The 16,585-nt window shown below is 35.9% G+C and overlaps 1 protein-coding gene across 1 annotated transcript; it reads right to left on the bottom strand.

Annotated features, from left to right (window-relative positions):
- Positions 1-14,445: 14,445 nt before the first annotated feature.
- On the bottom strand, positions 14,446-15,662 carry LOC107553364 (uncharacterized). The gene is made up of 4 exons (XM_016235571.1): positions 15,589-15,662; positions 15,130-15,489; positions 14,777-14,845; positions 14,446-14,636 (listed from the first exon to the last, which is right to left on the bottom strand). Exons 1-4 carry the CDS (start codon positions 15,647-15,649, stop codon positions 14,464-14,466), a joined length of 663 nt encoding a protein of 220 aa, XP_016091057.1. The 5' UTR covers positions 15,650-15,662; the 3' UTR covers positions 14,446-14,463.
- Positions 15,663-16,585: the final 923 nt, after the last annotated feature.

Raw genomic sequence — 16,585 nt, 5'->3', positions numbered from 1 at the left:
TTGACGCTAATCATGGTGCTGAGGATGTTTACATCTGAAAGTGAGTACTCTATTTCTGCAATGTTTTTAATGTCAGGATTGTTTTTGAAGAAAACATTAATATTTCATTTTTAATATCATCAGGTCCCGCTTCTTGCCAGTGTTCTCTGTCTTGTGATGGAGCACCTGAGCTGAAGGAACACAAGAGAGTTGAAGTTCATGTAGAGCACCATTCAGATGCTGTTTATAATGAAGTGCTTGAAGTCTCCAGTTTACTAAAAGGAGGACACTGTTCTGTGGTCGTGCCGAACTGTTTACAAGGGTACAAACAGGTCGAATTGAGGATATATGCTATTGATAAAAATAAAAATAAACCACTCTATGAAAAAACGGATTTAAAGCCTGGTAAGGTCATAACTGATATAATGTTTTAAAGAATTAGTTCACTCAAAAATTTAAATTTTGTCATTACTTATCCCCATTCTATTCCAATAAAATCACGTTTTTTTTCCTCACCACAATGTGCATGGTATTTTAAATAGCTTGACTGGGATTGAATAATTACAGAATTTTCATTTTGGGTATGAACTATTCCTTTAAAGTTATTTTAAAAATGTAATTCTATTTTCATACTGAATAAATAATTGTGACTCTCAAATCTTCCACAGAGTGTGTTACAGAGAAACCACCAGCAGAGAGGAGTAAGTGATCTTAAGAAGGCTTGATTCTTGAGCTAAACACACCAAGATAATTAATTAATTACTTAAATCTCCCAACACTGAAAAATAAGCAGAACTTTGTCTCTGTTTTGAAGCAATGACAGTGAAAGAGCCTGTGCTTGTGTTTGGTGGTGTTGGACTGGCTGTCATCATGGTTTTTTTGGTCATCATCATCATTTGCTGTTGCAGAAAGAATAGGCTGCACCAAACATAAATTGCTGATTCATCACAAATCACTAAAATGACACACGTATGTTTTTAAATTGTTTAATTTGACAATCTAACGCAATAATAATCATTTCTGAATTAGAATCAGAATTAGCTTTATTGGCAAGTGTGCGCAAACACACCATGAATTTTTTTTTTTGTTTTTTCAGGAGCTCTTGGTACATACATAGGCATACATATATAAATAATCATACATGTATGACACAACTAGAATAGAAGAACATTTAAATAAGACTAAGGAAAATAATAGTAATAATAATAATAATGTTGTATACATCTGGAACAGAAGATTTATGTACAGGTTTGTACATTGTGTATCATATTAACAGCTGTATAAACAAATATGTACATGCATTTACATGATATAGTTATTGAAAGTGAAAGTGAAGTGACGTGTGGTAACCATAGACTGTATAAAAACATGGACGTAGTGTCCGTGACGTCACCTGTAGGTTTCTGAAGAGAGTTTTTGAAGCTCAAAAGTGGGCGGAGCCGGCCGTCGCCATCTTGGCTTCGCGTCATGCGTCATGCCCGGATAATCGAAAATGGACAAAAAGGCGGGAGCTGGTTGCTGAAACCACGCCCATCTAGCTCGACGGTGATGACAGCAGACCTGTCACTCAAGTGGCCACGCCCTTAATTATGCAGAACTTTAAGCTTAATATAATTTAAACAGATGACTTATAAAAAAATTAACCCCCCTCACAGTTGTCATGAAGGGCAAAATTAGCTATATAAACCAAAATAATTTTTTGAACCAGGCTGTAAACATGTTTTTTTCTGCTGTAAAGTTGGGCATTTTAACATGGGGAGTCTATGGGACTGACTCCCTTTTGCAGCCCGCCTCTAGCGGCCAGTTGATGAATTACAGTTTAAGTCACTTCCGTGTTGGCTTCATGAGAGAAAGCGGGAGGTTGCCGCTTGGTGGCAACACATACTCAGAATTGCATCTGCATTTAACCCATCCACCCATCCACCCACCCATCCATCCACACACACACACACACACACACCCCCGAGAGCAGTGGTCAGTTATTCACTCCCCCCACCGACAATCCCTGCCGGACCTGAGACTCGAACCCACATCCTTTGGGTTACAACCATACTCTCTAACCATTAGGCCATGACTGCCTATTGTCTCTCTCAATTACTGAGAATTAATTACCAAATTACCAAACATGTGGTAATTTCTGTTAGCTGTATAAAAGTTAAGAGTTTAAGTAACATGTTTTAAGCAACTGCAGTTTAGATATCAATAAGAAAAGCATGAGTCAATGTCCTTACTCACAGGACATATGTCTGCAGCCAAATCAAGCTTGTAATCCGAAATTTGATGCTGTAACTAATATGTTTTGTTCTTCTTGTGTTTGCTCTCCAGGTGGTGCTAACAGGATCTCCTCCAACACAGTCCTGATCCTGCCAGTTATTGGCTTTTTTGTTGTATTTAAACTCCTGCCAAGTTAAACTGGTGCCATTTATCATTTTGAACCTCAGCTCAGACCAAGAGAAGACTCACTACAGAATATACTACTGCACTTTTCTCAGACTTTTGGGAAGTTAGGTTTAGGGTTATTTGTTCTTCTCATACAGTCTGCTGTGAAATCTTGCACACTCGCACTTTTGGTGCACACAGAGGTTTGTTTGACGTCGGAGGTCAGTTCATTTAGATGAACCATACCACTTAAACATTCAATTAATGTCAACTCTGGTATGGTTTGCTGCTGATGATCTGAATGCAACTGTCCTAAATTGTGTGTCGGTTAACCATTGTTTTTATTTGGATGTCAGTTTTGGCAGCTCGATCACGGCAGCTGTAGAGACAAGTGCCATTCTGTGTTGATGTTTACAAACAAAACAAAGGTTCAAAACCAACTGAACTTTGTTTAGGACCAAACAATCGAACCAAGTGTGAAAGCATCTGTATGTTTTTATTCCAAATAATTGTTTGTATTTTCCTATATGCTCATGTTGCACTAAATGAATTAGGTACAGTATGTATCTAGTAAGCTCAGTGACCTTGATGTTTTAAATTTTCTTTTCTTTCTGAAACTATGCATCAGATCATTGTACTGTAAACAACTTCTGATCTGTGATGAAACCCCTATTGATGTGATGACTATTAAAGTACTATGGTACTACTAGATCCTCATTTGTCATTCAATTTGATCAATTGTTTTGCATTGCCATAAATGCTTAATATTTGACTACAACACACACACAGACCAAATCCAGTAAAATGTGTATTTTTATTATGTAACTGCACGTAACGTTTTGAAGCATAAGTGATAAAAGTGATTATGGATGTGTCAGTGAAAAACAGTAAGGAGACTGCATTATCATTTTAATAATTTGATAAACTGGTGCTTTCTTTGTTCTCGGAACTCGGCGACACTGACTCGTCATCTCCGCAGTAGTGATGCACCTTGTTTCATACAAAATAATCAGATAATATTTGTTTTCCATTTTAATTGGTTCATTTGAAAGTAGACATTTCACTCTCTATATATATTTTTAATGTCTGTAAGGCAAATATATACACGGAGTTTCACGCTCAAGTTCACAGAGACCGAGATGGCAGAAAGCACATCCTGTTTGCTTTCATTATTTTACAAAAGCGCGTTTTGTTATTGTGATTGCACACAAATAATCGTAGAGTCTTTACAGATTTGAAAGATGTATTACTCTTATCTGAATAACCAAAAATGACGGAGTAGCCTATTTTAAGAGTAAGTGAGTGCACCGGCGCCTCCATCTGTCCTGCAGTGAGTGTGCTGCTTGCTGTTCAGCTTCAGCTACACTCCACACAGACACAATAGCACACATTTCTCTAGGTTAACATTAGATTGAGCAGCCATGTAAAGTTGCTAATACTTACATATTTCAGATAATAAGGCATATTTGAGGTCGATGAATGATAGGTGAGCGTTTGGATGTCCTGCCTGATGTCCTGTATTATCATAGACTAGCTGTTAACGATCTGTCCGTCACGAACTGCGTGACTTTGCCTGTGGATTTATTTATTTTTTTATGCGACTAAGCGACTAATAAAATTTTGGTCGACCAAGCCTCTTCTGATCGACTAAGGATTAGTCGAATGTTAGGGGGCAGCCCTACATGCTATGAAGCACTGTCAAGAGCATACCAAGCCAACAGGTGGCGATATAATCTCAACCATAAAGACATGTTGGCCAGTCAGAAGCCTGAAAAAGTTTCCAGTAGGCAGAGATAACAGCGCATGCTCCGACGTCACAAGCCAAAAACTCCTGTTTCGCTGTCTACACAATAACACTGCAACCGGAGTTTTTGAAAATCTTCATCCTGGCAGGAGTTTTCAAAAATGTTCCGTTTCAGTGACCTGGTGCTGTGTTTGCATGTGGACGAACGGCCACACCGCGCAGAAAAAGCGGCTGTTTTGAAAAGAACCACATTCGTGTGGACAGGGCCTATCGCAATATAATCCTGAGCTTTGCTTTCCATTGCTGTAGGTTACCTGAAATTAAAACAGAAAACTGTGGCTCAGGGCCTGTATTTATCAAGCTTCTCAAAGTGCCATTTTAGTCTTAAGTGCTTAGAATTCATTACATTTTACTCCTACTTTCAAACTTAAGAATAAAAGCAAGTTATCAAATTTCTTAAAGCTAAGAATCACTCTTACCCTCCCAGTTATTTAAGACAGCTCGAGAGGTCTCTCAAGTGGTCAGGAGTTCCCAGTAGGGGCTTGTGATGGCACTGGGACAGAGACGTGCGCAAATCTTTCAGGAGAGGAAGAATGTTCTTGAAATGTTTGACGATGAGCAGTTAATCAAACAGTTACATTTCCTCAGTTATTAAAACAGAAAACGAGCAAAGAAAATTGACATTACTGTAGCTGAGGGGCTAAGGACTGTAAGGTGCTAGCTATTGCTAAGTAGGTGGAGTTGATCCGCGTGTGCCGGTTAGAACACCAAAGTTAGAGAAGGAATCGAGATAAACCGATATATTATTACAGGCATATGCAGAGGGGGAGCCAGGTTATAGCAAAGTGCATTATCCAGTTCTCAGATTGTGCACATATTATAGATGAGCATTAATACTGATGCAGAGCGGTATCATCCTGAACCTTATATCCTTTGACGGATCAACATACACTCATGTATGTGGGTGTGGTCTGCAACAAACAAATAAAGATATTCTAACAAACAATGATTCTTATTATTACAATCCACAACATTTATATGCTCATATCCATCACAACATGAATGGTATTACGAAGCAATTGGCTTCCCCCAAACATCACACAATGTAGCATTTGGAACTAACATTATTATAATGGCACATCATTAACAGCTTACTTACTACATTTACACTGAGTGAGAACTCAAATGCTACTATACTTCACACTAGCATCCATTTTGTATAGTCACATATCTTAAACATATATATTCAGTAAACAGCAATCAACTCCGCTTGAATAACAGTTAAAGGTACAATACTCACTTTCTCTCTGGACGCACACAAACTTAAACACTCAAAGGAACATAAAGATAATCGTATGATTGCCGTTTGTAACGGAATCGCATGGCTCATTCCCGCTGAGGACCGATGATGTCTGATGCAATACTTGATTGCGAGGCGCTGTGAAGCACTCCACAGAATGAAACGCCATTCCGCCAAAATAAAGTTCCCGCGATAGAGAAAAAAGCGCTTCTGTGCATCTGCATTAATGAGCCTTTTGCACAATTACCAAAGAACATCATAACTGACTTCAGTTTAGCGCGAGTATTATAATCTCTTTAAAAACACTCCCGTTATAATCTGTGAAGCTACCTACACTGTATCATGAATAAATCTCTTAACTTACCCCTTATTTACACTGCACATGTCTGCGGTGCGTTACGGCTCCGACACGGCCACCGGAGCTGATCCCGGCTACTCACCAGTTTCTGAAGCGGCTCTCCGCGCTGCATCACTAAAGATAGGCGCCTATATTTTTGACGGATAATAATAATCTTCTTGCTGTCGTCAAAGAAATCAGCAACAGGCAATATCTCTGACTATCGTCGATACACGATACTCTCGTCTACCGGCACAACCCTAAATTGAAGGTTGTGATGACAATTCGTTTCCTTACCATAATGTATTCTCTTGAAAATTCTTTATTGTCAAATGTGTGTTGAATGTAAACTCCTATTAGGAATTTAACCAGTCAATGTGAATTTATCGGAGAATATTCTTAAATATTAAAATATCCTATTCAGTGATTGGTCCATGCGTATTTCATCATCCAAAATCCCGTTTGTGGCACAGCAAAGTGTCGTGAATCAACTCTAAGACTGACACTTAAGATTTAGTCCTACACTTCCCTTAAATTACGACTGAGATGCTTGATAACTATCTTTTAAGCGCAGCTTTGAGCCAAGAACTTTTTTTTACATTTAAGTAAATTCTTAGCAGCGTTCTTGAGAGTAATTCTCAGAGGCTTGATAAATATGGGCCCAGATGATTTTCCTGTTGGCCTGATCTACTTTCATTTCAGATAACTTGAGCTGTTGTGGCAAGTGTCACCTCTTTCTGTGGTTCATTTGTGCTTGTCAGTAATATTCAGTTAAATATAAAAACGCTGCTACAGTCACCATCTTTAATGCAGCATTTACTCATTTCTCATTTTCCTCTTGACAATACCCCATAGATTCTCTGGGGTTCAGGTCTGGTGAATGTCAGATCTGGGCCCGTATGTATAAAACTTCTCAGAAATGCTCTTAAGAATATTCTTAAGCTTTGACTTAAGTGTCAAAAAATTCTTAGTAAAAAGTAGTACTTTTCTAAGAGTAGGAGACTTTTATAAAGAAGCTAAAAGCAACTTTCAGTAAAGTTTACGACTGATTCTTAAGTGTTGACTGAGGTGACACTTGAAGGACTACAATGATGTCAACACAAAATTGCTGACCTCGACCTCTGAATCAGCCAATAGTGAGTCTGCTCATGTGAAGTCACAGCAGCACTACACCAATCATTTAATGTAACTACAAATAATAATTTAATTAAGACAATGAAATATTTTAATATTTAAATGTATATCTTTTAAATGCTTTGCATTTTGCAAAATTATCACAAATTATTACTGATGCTTCGTTTTCTATTGGTATGTCTCCTGGTTTACAGTTAAAGCAATGATGTGAACATGAGTTCCATCAGTGGCTCCAACAACTCCAGGAAAGCCCACAATCCTCATAAAAGTGGCTTGTTTTTGCAGCATGGTTTGATGGTCAGTTGGAAAGTCAATAAACTGCCATATAGTAGTGGCCAAAAGTAATGTCCGGCGCCTAGGAAATCTTCACCCTTAATTAAAAAAAATAAAATAAATACATTTGAAAGATTTTGTAAGCATATTGCATAGTTGCTTAGAGTCAGTTGTTTAATTTGTGATAATAATGCAATGAAACATGCCAAATTGGCCAGTCATAATTTTTGGCATGCTGTCATACAAAGAAATTATGAACACATGCAAAAACAAGAGGACCAATTAAATATTAATAACTTATGTTGTAGTCTAGTCAGTGTGCAAGTGTTGCCAATTTAGTGACTTTGTCACTAGATTTAGTGACTTCCTCATCCCTTCAGAGACTTTTTTTCAAAAGCCTAGCAACAAAATCAATTTCTTGGACAAACCACATCTACATTCCGAGACTCTCCCATTACGTCATAGGCGAGTTCACTTATTTATATAAATATAAATATAGATCAGTGAACTCACCTTTATGAGGTCATCTAGCAACATTAAGTGACCAGTTTTAGCTACTTTCAATTGAAAGCAGTTGGCAACACTGGTCAGTTTTTTTCTTTTCTTTTTTTCTTTGTATTTCAATGGTTTAAGTGAAATGTGGGGGTCATTTAAGAAAAGAATCCACACATCACTTTTGGCCACTGTTGTGTTTGGTGAGGTTAGTGCCACAATATGCAAGACCCTGCTTACTGTGTCATTACCGGTGCATTGCTGCATTTTTTCCAATTTTCCAGCCAAAAAAAAGCAGCTTTCATTTCTGCAGTTAGAGCATTAACTTGTTGAGTGGAAGAGGTTAAGGAGGATGGGTGGAAACTAGTTGTTAATAAAAGGGTGTTACGATCCGTTTCTATATTATACAAAGTAGGGTCATCTAGCAACATTAAGTGACCAGTTTTAGCTACTTTCAATTGAAAGCAGTTGGCAACACTGGTCAGTTTTTTTCTTTTCTTTTTTTCTTTGTATTTCAATGGTTTAAGTGAAATGTGGGGGTCATTTAAGAAAAGAATCCACACATCACTTTTGGCCACTGTTGTGTTTGGTGAGGTTAGTGCCACAATATGCAAGACCCTGCTTACTGTGTCATTACCGGTGCATTGCTGCATTTTTTCCAATTTTCCAGCCAAAAAAAAGCAGCTTTCATTTCTGCAGTTAGAGCATTAACTTGTTGAGTGGAAGAGGTTAAGGAGGATGGGTGGAAACTAGTTGTTAATAAAAGGGTGTTACGATCCGTTTCTATATTATACAAAGTAGTTATCAAATTTCCTTCGTGTTTACACACCCACATGTCCAAAAAATGAACCTTAGAGGGGCTAACTTCAAGGGAAAATTCCAGTTCCTCCACAGAAGAGTTTAAAACAGACACAAACTCCTGAGCCTCCTCTAGATCTCCCACAAAAATACAGAAAATGTCATCAATATACCTATACCATTTGATTATACGAGAATAAAACGAATTAATATCACAATTATCAACATAGCAATGTTCGAAATAGCCCATGAATAAGTTTGCATAATTCTGGGCAAAAATCGAACCCATCGCCGTGCCACTCACTTGAAGGTAAAAGTCATTGTCAAAGCTAAAATAATTATATTTAAGAAAATAGGAGGCCATCTCGACTAAAAAGTCCGAAGGTGGAAAAGAAGCCTCACCACGTTCGGCAAAATAGTAGTATCTCAAGGCGTTCAGTCCCTTTTCATGTGTGATGTTAGTGTATAAAGTTAACAATAACACTGTATCAGGTAAATGTCGTAATTCAGATATCTTATTAATACAATCCGTGGAATCTCTAATATAGGAAGGCAGTGTCTGTACAAATGGTTTGATAAAGTAATCTACATTTTGAGATAAAGGGGATAAAAGAGAGTTGGTTTGTGCCACTACAGGACGGCCAGGAGGATTAACCAATCTCTTGTGTATTTTCGGGCAAAATAGGATGCTTACAATATAAAAAGTGAAATTCTGATTGTGATATCCAACCATTGGTTTTGGCATTATTTAAAAAGGACAACACTTCTGATTGATAAGTTCTAACAGGATCATGAGGCAGTTTGACATAACTCCTCGTGTTTTGTAATTGAGACAAGACCTCTTGTTTATCCACCAAACGACAAAAAGTATGTATCGTATGGTTAGACACAGTCAGGGCCATTTTAACCATAGGGCTAGGCGGGGCTGAAGCCCCGGGGCCCGAGCAAGGAGGGGGCCCATGATTGGCTGTGGAGTAGATTGACTGGAGCGCCGATCGTCAAAGCCACCACACCCCCCACTTATTAGCGCTGTTATTTAGTTGAGCTTTTCCGTAAATTCCATGCATTACCATTTGAAATTGAAACGTAAAGTCTGAATTTGGTTTACCAATCAAATGCATTTATTCTATAATTGACTTTTGAACGACATGCGCACGTATCTATCAGGTGATGCTGCCCAGTATGTCTGCATTCACCTTTCTTCACTTTGTTCTGGAGTAATCTGGAAATGGTCGCGCAAAGAACAATTCAACAAGTAAAAATGTCAGCAATTCTGAAAGAGAGAGGGGCTCAAAAAACGAAAAACTTCAAATACAAACAACATTAAAAAAACATGACTTAGTAAATTCCCCAGCTATCAGGTTATTTTACTAAAGCTGATGATGGAGTGGAAGTTGCTGGAACAGCAAGTGAACCGGGCACACGGAGCAGATACAAACAGTGTCATCATCCACACAGATTTTAGGTTAGTTTGATTATTAACTGGATTTATATTGTTTTTGTGTTTGAACAAACTATATTAATTTAAAGGCTGGGAGATAATCCGGTAGAAATATATCAATCGTTGATTGAAGCGCGTCATGATGTAGTCTAAGATTATCATTTCAAGGCGTTTTAAGCAGGCTTTAAAACAAATGGTTTATACTGTTCATGGACATTACACTGCGGGGCAGAATTCATTCTGATAAATGCGTGCATTAAAACGGTTTCTACCTGATACACCTGCTCGTATTACTGACTAAACTTTCGCTCCTTGTGCTTAAATGGTCAAATACACATAGTTATGTGTCAAAACACCCGTCTTTGCGAGTATCCTCGTAAACACAGTTATTTGTGTCATAAATGAATGTTAATAGTTAAAGATAAAGCATGTGTTAGGCTATATGAGATCCTTAGCTGACGCGATCGCGCGCAGCAGTGCAAAGTTGATTCTGTGCTTACTTGATCTAATATTTTAAGTTTTTAAAAATGTTGTATATTTAATTAGCAAATGAGAATCGCTAAAATTAATGCCTATATCTTGAGAGAAAGATCTCATATTTAAAAACATGATATTAATCATATCATATAATAAAATATAATTTGCTGTTACTAGACTGAGTGCGAATGCTTAAAGGAGAAGCGATACCTCTTCCTAAGCTGCGCCACTAATTAAGACCCCACCTACAACAATTGGTAGGAACTCCCAACTGGAACCATTGAAACTAAACATGAAATCGCAATTATCAAAAATAACATTAAATACAAGTTTTGATGAAGTTAACACTTTCAAAAAATATCTTTCAACACAAACAATATAAAATAATATCCTATAAAGTAAATGATATTAAATAAAATATAAAAGTCACAATCAATTGGCTACAACAGCATATTTATTGGGAAAGAAAAGTAATCAATAGTGTTTTTTTTTCTTTTTTTCTTCTCATATATGGAAGTAGTGAGGGCCCAGCAACTGTTTGATTGCCAATATTGTTCCAAATATATTCTTTTGTGTTCAACAGCATGAAGGAATCTCATACAGGTTTAGAACATCAACAGAATTTTCATTTTTTGGTGAACTATAAAGCAGCCTAATATAGCTGCCGTTACCATTTGTGTCAATAATGTAAATTAAACATCAGAAAGAAAATAACTTACTGTCCTTGACTGAATCACATTTGTAAAGCAATTAAGAATGAATGTATATTGAATTTATACAGTGAAGTCTATTCAGTCTATTTGCACATTTTATTTATACAATATATGTATTATTCAGTGCTTTAAGTTTTTCAAGTAGGCCGTTTTTATGATCTTTGTTCTGTTGTAACCTAATTTGTGACTGTTTACTTGTCTTCAGTAAGCTTATTTTTACTTAGGCTAGTATTATCTTTTATTGATATTGAAATTGGTAACAAAAGTGATGAAATTTCAGTGCATCAAGAATTTTGATATGGTATAAAAATCCTATTTAAAGCTTTATATATAAATATATAGGGTATAACGGGGCTCAAGGCGCCCCCGTTAGGTGCCTTTGATATTATTTTCATCTAAACCACTAGATGGCACAAAAACGTGGCGTAGCACTTTCCAAAACATCCGTTTTTTAAGATGCACCTGTATATTTGTCTGATCTTTGACGCGATCGCGCGCAGCAGTGCAAAGTTGATTCTGTGCTTACTTGATCTAATATTTTAAGTTTTTAAAAATGTTGTATATTTAATTAGCAAATGAGAATCGCTAAAATTAATGCCTATATCTTGAGAGAAAGATCTCATATTTAAAAACATGATATTAATCATATCATATAATAAAATATAATTTGCTGTTACTAGACTGAGTGCGAATGCTTAAAGGAGAAGCGATACCTCTTCCTAAGGTGCGCCACTAATTAAGACCCCACCTACAACAATTGGTAGGAACTCCCAACTGGAACCATTGAAACTAAACATGAAATCGCAATTATCAAAAATAAACATTAAATACAGGTTTTGATGAAGTTAACACTTTCAAAAAAATATCTTTCAACACAAACAATATCCTATAAAGTAAATGATATTAAATAAAATATAAAAGTCACAATCAATTGGCTACAACAGCATATTTATTGGGAAAGAAAAGTAATACTTTATCTGTCAAAATAAGCAGAAAATAGTACAAACTTTGCTAAAGTGATTGTTTTGAACAAGTATTAACTTAGACATTATTTAAAAAAAAAAAACGTTATTTTAGCTGAAGTATTTGTATAAATACCGTGAGCTTTTACCCCTCTTGCCACCTCATACATTTATACGATTTTTAAACAAAATAAACAACTTGAATGATTTATTTTCACACAAAATCTGTTGCTCCATTACTGTTCAATACCACGTATATATTTTTTTCTGCAATTATACATTTTTTCTTAAGGTGGGCTTTTAGCCCCGTTGTACCCCATATATATATATATATCATTATTGTGATGGGGGGCCCTGCATTAAGTCAAAGTAGGCCGTTTTTATGATCTTTGTTCTGTTGTAACCTAATTTGTGACTGTTTACTTGTCTTCAGTAAGCTTATTTTTACTTAGGCTAGTATTATCTTTTATTGATATTGAAATTGGTAACAAAAGTGATGAAATTTCAGTGCATCAAGAATTTTGATATGGTATAAAAATCCTATGTAAAGCTTATATATATATAAGTTTGTATGTACTATATATGGTGTCCATATACTTATTATAAATGTACCATATGATACACCGTACGGAATAAGACAAAAAAATAAATATATATATATATATATATATATATATATATATCTCTCTCTCTCTCTCTCTCTCTCTCTCTCTTTTAAAACAGAATACGTCCAGCTTTTGTCCCATGAACTCTGATTCTAGTTTTATAAACAGAGTATTAACTTAGACATTATTTAAAAAAAAAAAACGTTATTTTAGCTGAAGTATTTGTATAAATACCGTGAGCTTTTACCCCTCTTGCCACCTCATACATTTATACGATTTTTAAACAAAATAAACAACTTGAATGATTTATTTTCACACAAAATCTGTTGCTCCATTACTGTTCAATACCACGTATATATTTTTTTCTGCAATTATACATTTTTTCTTAAGGTGGGCTTTTAGCCCCGTTGTACCCCATATATATATATATATCATTATTGTGATGGGGGGCCCTGCATTAAGTCATAGCCCCGGGGCCCAGTGCGGTCTTAATGCGGCCCTGGACACAGTAGGAAAAAAGGTACTCGTAGGTCTAAAAGGGGTCTTAGGTGAAGAGCAAAGAGCGGATTTAGAAAAAAAAAGTAATGTAGTTTTATCTGTCTGAAACATTTAAACAAATCCACTTTTAGGCCAAACATATTCACTCCACTAGTAGGAACAAATGAGAGTCCTTTAGATAATACACCAATTTGATCATATGACAGTACTTTAGAAGAAATATTAATTACCGCCTTATTATCTTTCATAATTTGACACATAAGCATGCTTTGAGTGCTTTTTATTTTTTAAATAAAACAATTCTTAGAATTAAATTTTTCGTGATTTGTAATTTTGTGCTTTATAAACTAAATCTTTGAATGTTTCCATGTAATTACCTTAATAATATATTAGATCATCCTGTAAATACTAAACATCACTAAATATGTTTCAGTTTAGCTGTAAATAAACACTGTTAAGGGAGCATCTTCCCATATATTCAGTGATTTTAACTCTTACTAATGTTTTCACTCTGTTTGTCTAAATATAGTGATTTCCTAGCATGAGTATCACTCTCGAGTGTCAGTGATAGTTTATTTTCATCTCATATGTCTGTGGTTTTAGCTGCATGATCTTAATGCAGCCAGTCAGGAAATCATGATTGTTCATTGCACCACACTGATGTGAAACCATTCTTTGTTTTTCTGAAACTGTGAGAACAGATCTGACACGACTGCAAATATACAGTTTTGTTTGAAGAGGTTTAGCATTGCCAATGATCAGGTTTTCTGACAGAAAATGCACAGACATATTTCTTAATTTTACTGCTGTTTGGATTGGATTAGAATTCTCAACAAACACATTTAAAATTTAAGACATTTTTATTTAATGGCATTTTCTCTGGAAGCCATCTTACATGTACATATCAATACTCATTTGTATAAATAGCCTATATGTAATGTGAAAATACAGCTAGACACATATATAATGATATTCAAGCATATATTTGGTGTTCTTTTTTAACTTAATCTCTACATATAACAACAGTTGCATAAAACGACTTGAACTTTAAGCTTGTTTATATTTTAAATGAATAAATACTGCATTAAGGACAGTGAGAGTAGCAGTCTTTTATATTTGACCAAATATTACCGACAAGCACAAATGAACCACACAAACCTGAGTAATAACCACAACTATTAATGAGTATTTAAGTTTCACTGGTGCTGAAAAAAAGACATTTGCCACATCTCAGTTTCTCTGCAGTTTTCTGTTTTAATTAGTGGTAACCTACAGCAATGCAAAGCAAAACTCAGGGATTTATTGAGTTAGGCTATGAAATAAACCAGAAGTTATTTAGCTGATTTGTGATTCATGAGAGATGAGCGTTTGGCTGCGGTCCATCCTTTCTGCCAGCCGCGATAGTGAATGATTCCTCCTGCAATTACTGTAGCCAGAAAAAACACCAACGCAGCCAGACCAACACCACCGAACATCAATGCCCTCTCTTTTGTAGTCACTCCATCTACAGAGAGACAACAGCATTGTGCAGAATTAAGAAACACAGAAAGTTCAAACACTTAATTCACATCTACATGCTTGAAGAATCTGCACTTATTTCAAAGTTGTGAGAAAATGAGACATAAGAATGATTTCCGCTCTCACCTGTGAGCTCAGCATCCTCTGGCGGATCTGTGACGGAATGAGTTTTGTACTCTCCATCTGTCAGCTTGTCTGAAAATATTTTTAATATATCATCACGTAATAAAACACAAAGACAAGTTCTTTAAAACAAAATAATATTTTAGTTTCGATATTATTGTAGCAGCAGACTTTCCTCAACAACACATATGATTCCAGGAATCATTCAAACACTGCCCTTCACCTTACTGTATTAATGCTACACTAGCAGCACTAATAGTGGTGACTAAAATAAAATAGTCAAATAATTTACTCAGAAGTCAGCATTAAAAACATTATGAAGATTTGAGAGAAACTGGAAATTGAGCAGTACTAACCCTCGATCTGTAGTCTGATGGGTTTATCAAAGTGCATCTTTGAAGACTTTGACGTTTCTGATTTTGTTCCACAGAAATAAAGGCCTGAATCTGACTCTGTTACTCCAGAGATAACTAGCATGACTGTGGTGATCCCCACATCTCCGTGGTGATCATCAATGTTCAGACGACTCCAGTTTTGATTGTACATAACTAGAAGTCTTCCTGACGCACTGCTAGTCTTTGCAGATAGCAGTTGATTTAATTGTTGAGAATACTGGTGAAACCATGCAATTTCATATCTGTCAGTCATGTTGCAGTTCAGGCTGATGCTTTTGTTTAGCTGGACTCTTAATAGAGTTACATCATGTTCTGAAACATCTGGAGAAAAATTAACCAATTATTTGAAATTATTTCAATAAATATAACGGTTTGAGGTTAAAATGGTGAGTTAGGTGGAATTTTAATGAGCATCCTTACCACTGGAACCTGTTTGCATAATCCAGGAAGAAAAAATACAGAAGAAAATGACTTTCTCCATTGTGTCTGTTGTTCGTAATGGTGTGGATCAAACTACAGGTTTCAGCACAATGCAGAGACACTAAAACCACTTCCACTTCCTTTCCTGATCATGAAACGTTACATGAGTGCTGTTACAGCTGTGCTTTTTATCACTTATGCTTCAAAACTTTATGTGCAGTTACATAATAAAATACACATTTTACTGGATTTGGTCTGTGTGTGTGTTGTAGTCAAATATTAAGCATTCATGGCAATGCAAAACAATTGATCAGATTTAATGACAAATGAGGATCTAGTAGTACCATAGTACTTTAATAGTCATCACATCAATAGGGGTTTCATCACAGATCAGAAGTTGTTTACAGTACAATGACCTGATGCATAGTTTCAGAAAGAAAAGAAAATATAAAACATCAAGGTCACTGAGCTTACTAGATACATACTGTCAGAGGCGGACAAAGTACACAACTCCATTACTTGAAAGTACAGCTACTGCTGGTCAAATATTACTCCATTACAAGTAAAAGTTGTAAAGACAGATTTTTACTTAAGTAAAAGTACAGAAGTACTTGCTTTTATAAGTACTTAAGTACCCAAAGTAAATTTCCTTTTTTTATGTCAATGCACTGTTTTATTATTGTTGTATGTAATACTTGCAATACATCTGAAGCAACTTACAATACAATACACCTACTGAATACACTGACTCGCTTGTAGTATCTTTGGAATAAAGAGCTTTTAGAATGTTAAAAACCTATGGGGGAAAACTAAACAAAAAAAAGTATTATTACTTAACACCCCTACACCCCCACAAAAGCAGGATGGACAGCTCTGGACACATCTATGTGTAGCTATTCATCCACATTTGAACAGAGAAATCCTGTAAATACAGACTGATAAGAAAATAAAAAAATCAAACCTACAAGCTACAAGAGTGATTACTGATAAACTGTCT

Source organism: Sinocyclocheilus grahami, unplaced genomic scaffold, assembly GCF_001515645.1.
Source record: "Sinocyclocheilus grahami isolate Dianchi unplaced genomic scaffold, SAMN03320097.WGS_v1.1 scaffold471.1, whole genome shotgun sequence".
NCBI classification, from domain to species: domain Eukaryota; kingdom Metazoa; phylum Chordata; class Actinopteri; order Cypriniformes; family Cyprinidae; genus Sinocyclocheilus; species Sinocyclocheilus grahami.
This window is presented reverse-complemented; position numbering and strand designations above follow the sequence as displayed.

Coding starts and splice junctions, on each gene's coding strand:
- LOC107553364 (XM_016235571.1), bottom strand. CDS start 15,649: ATGGAGAAAGTCATTTTCTTCTGTATTTTTTCTTCCTGGATTATGCAA. Junction 14,846..15,129: donor CATCAGACTACAGATCGAGG/GTTAGTACTGCT, acceptor AAATATTTTCAG/ACAAGCTGACAGATGGAGAG. Junction 14,637..14,776: donor AGAGGATGCTGAGCTCACAG/GTGAGAGCGGAA, acceptor GTCTCTCTGTAG/ATGGAGTGACTACAAAAGAG.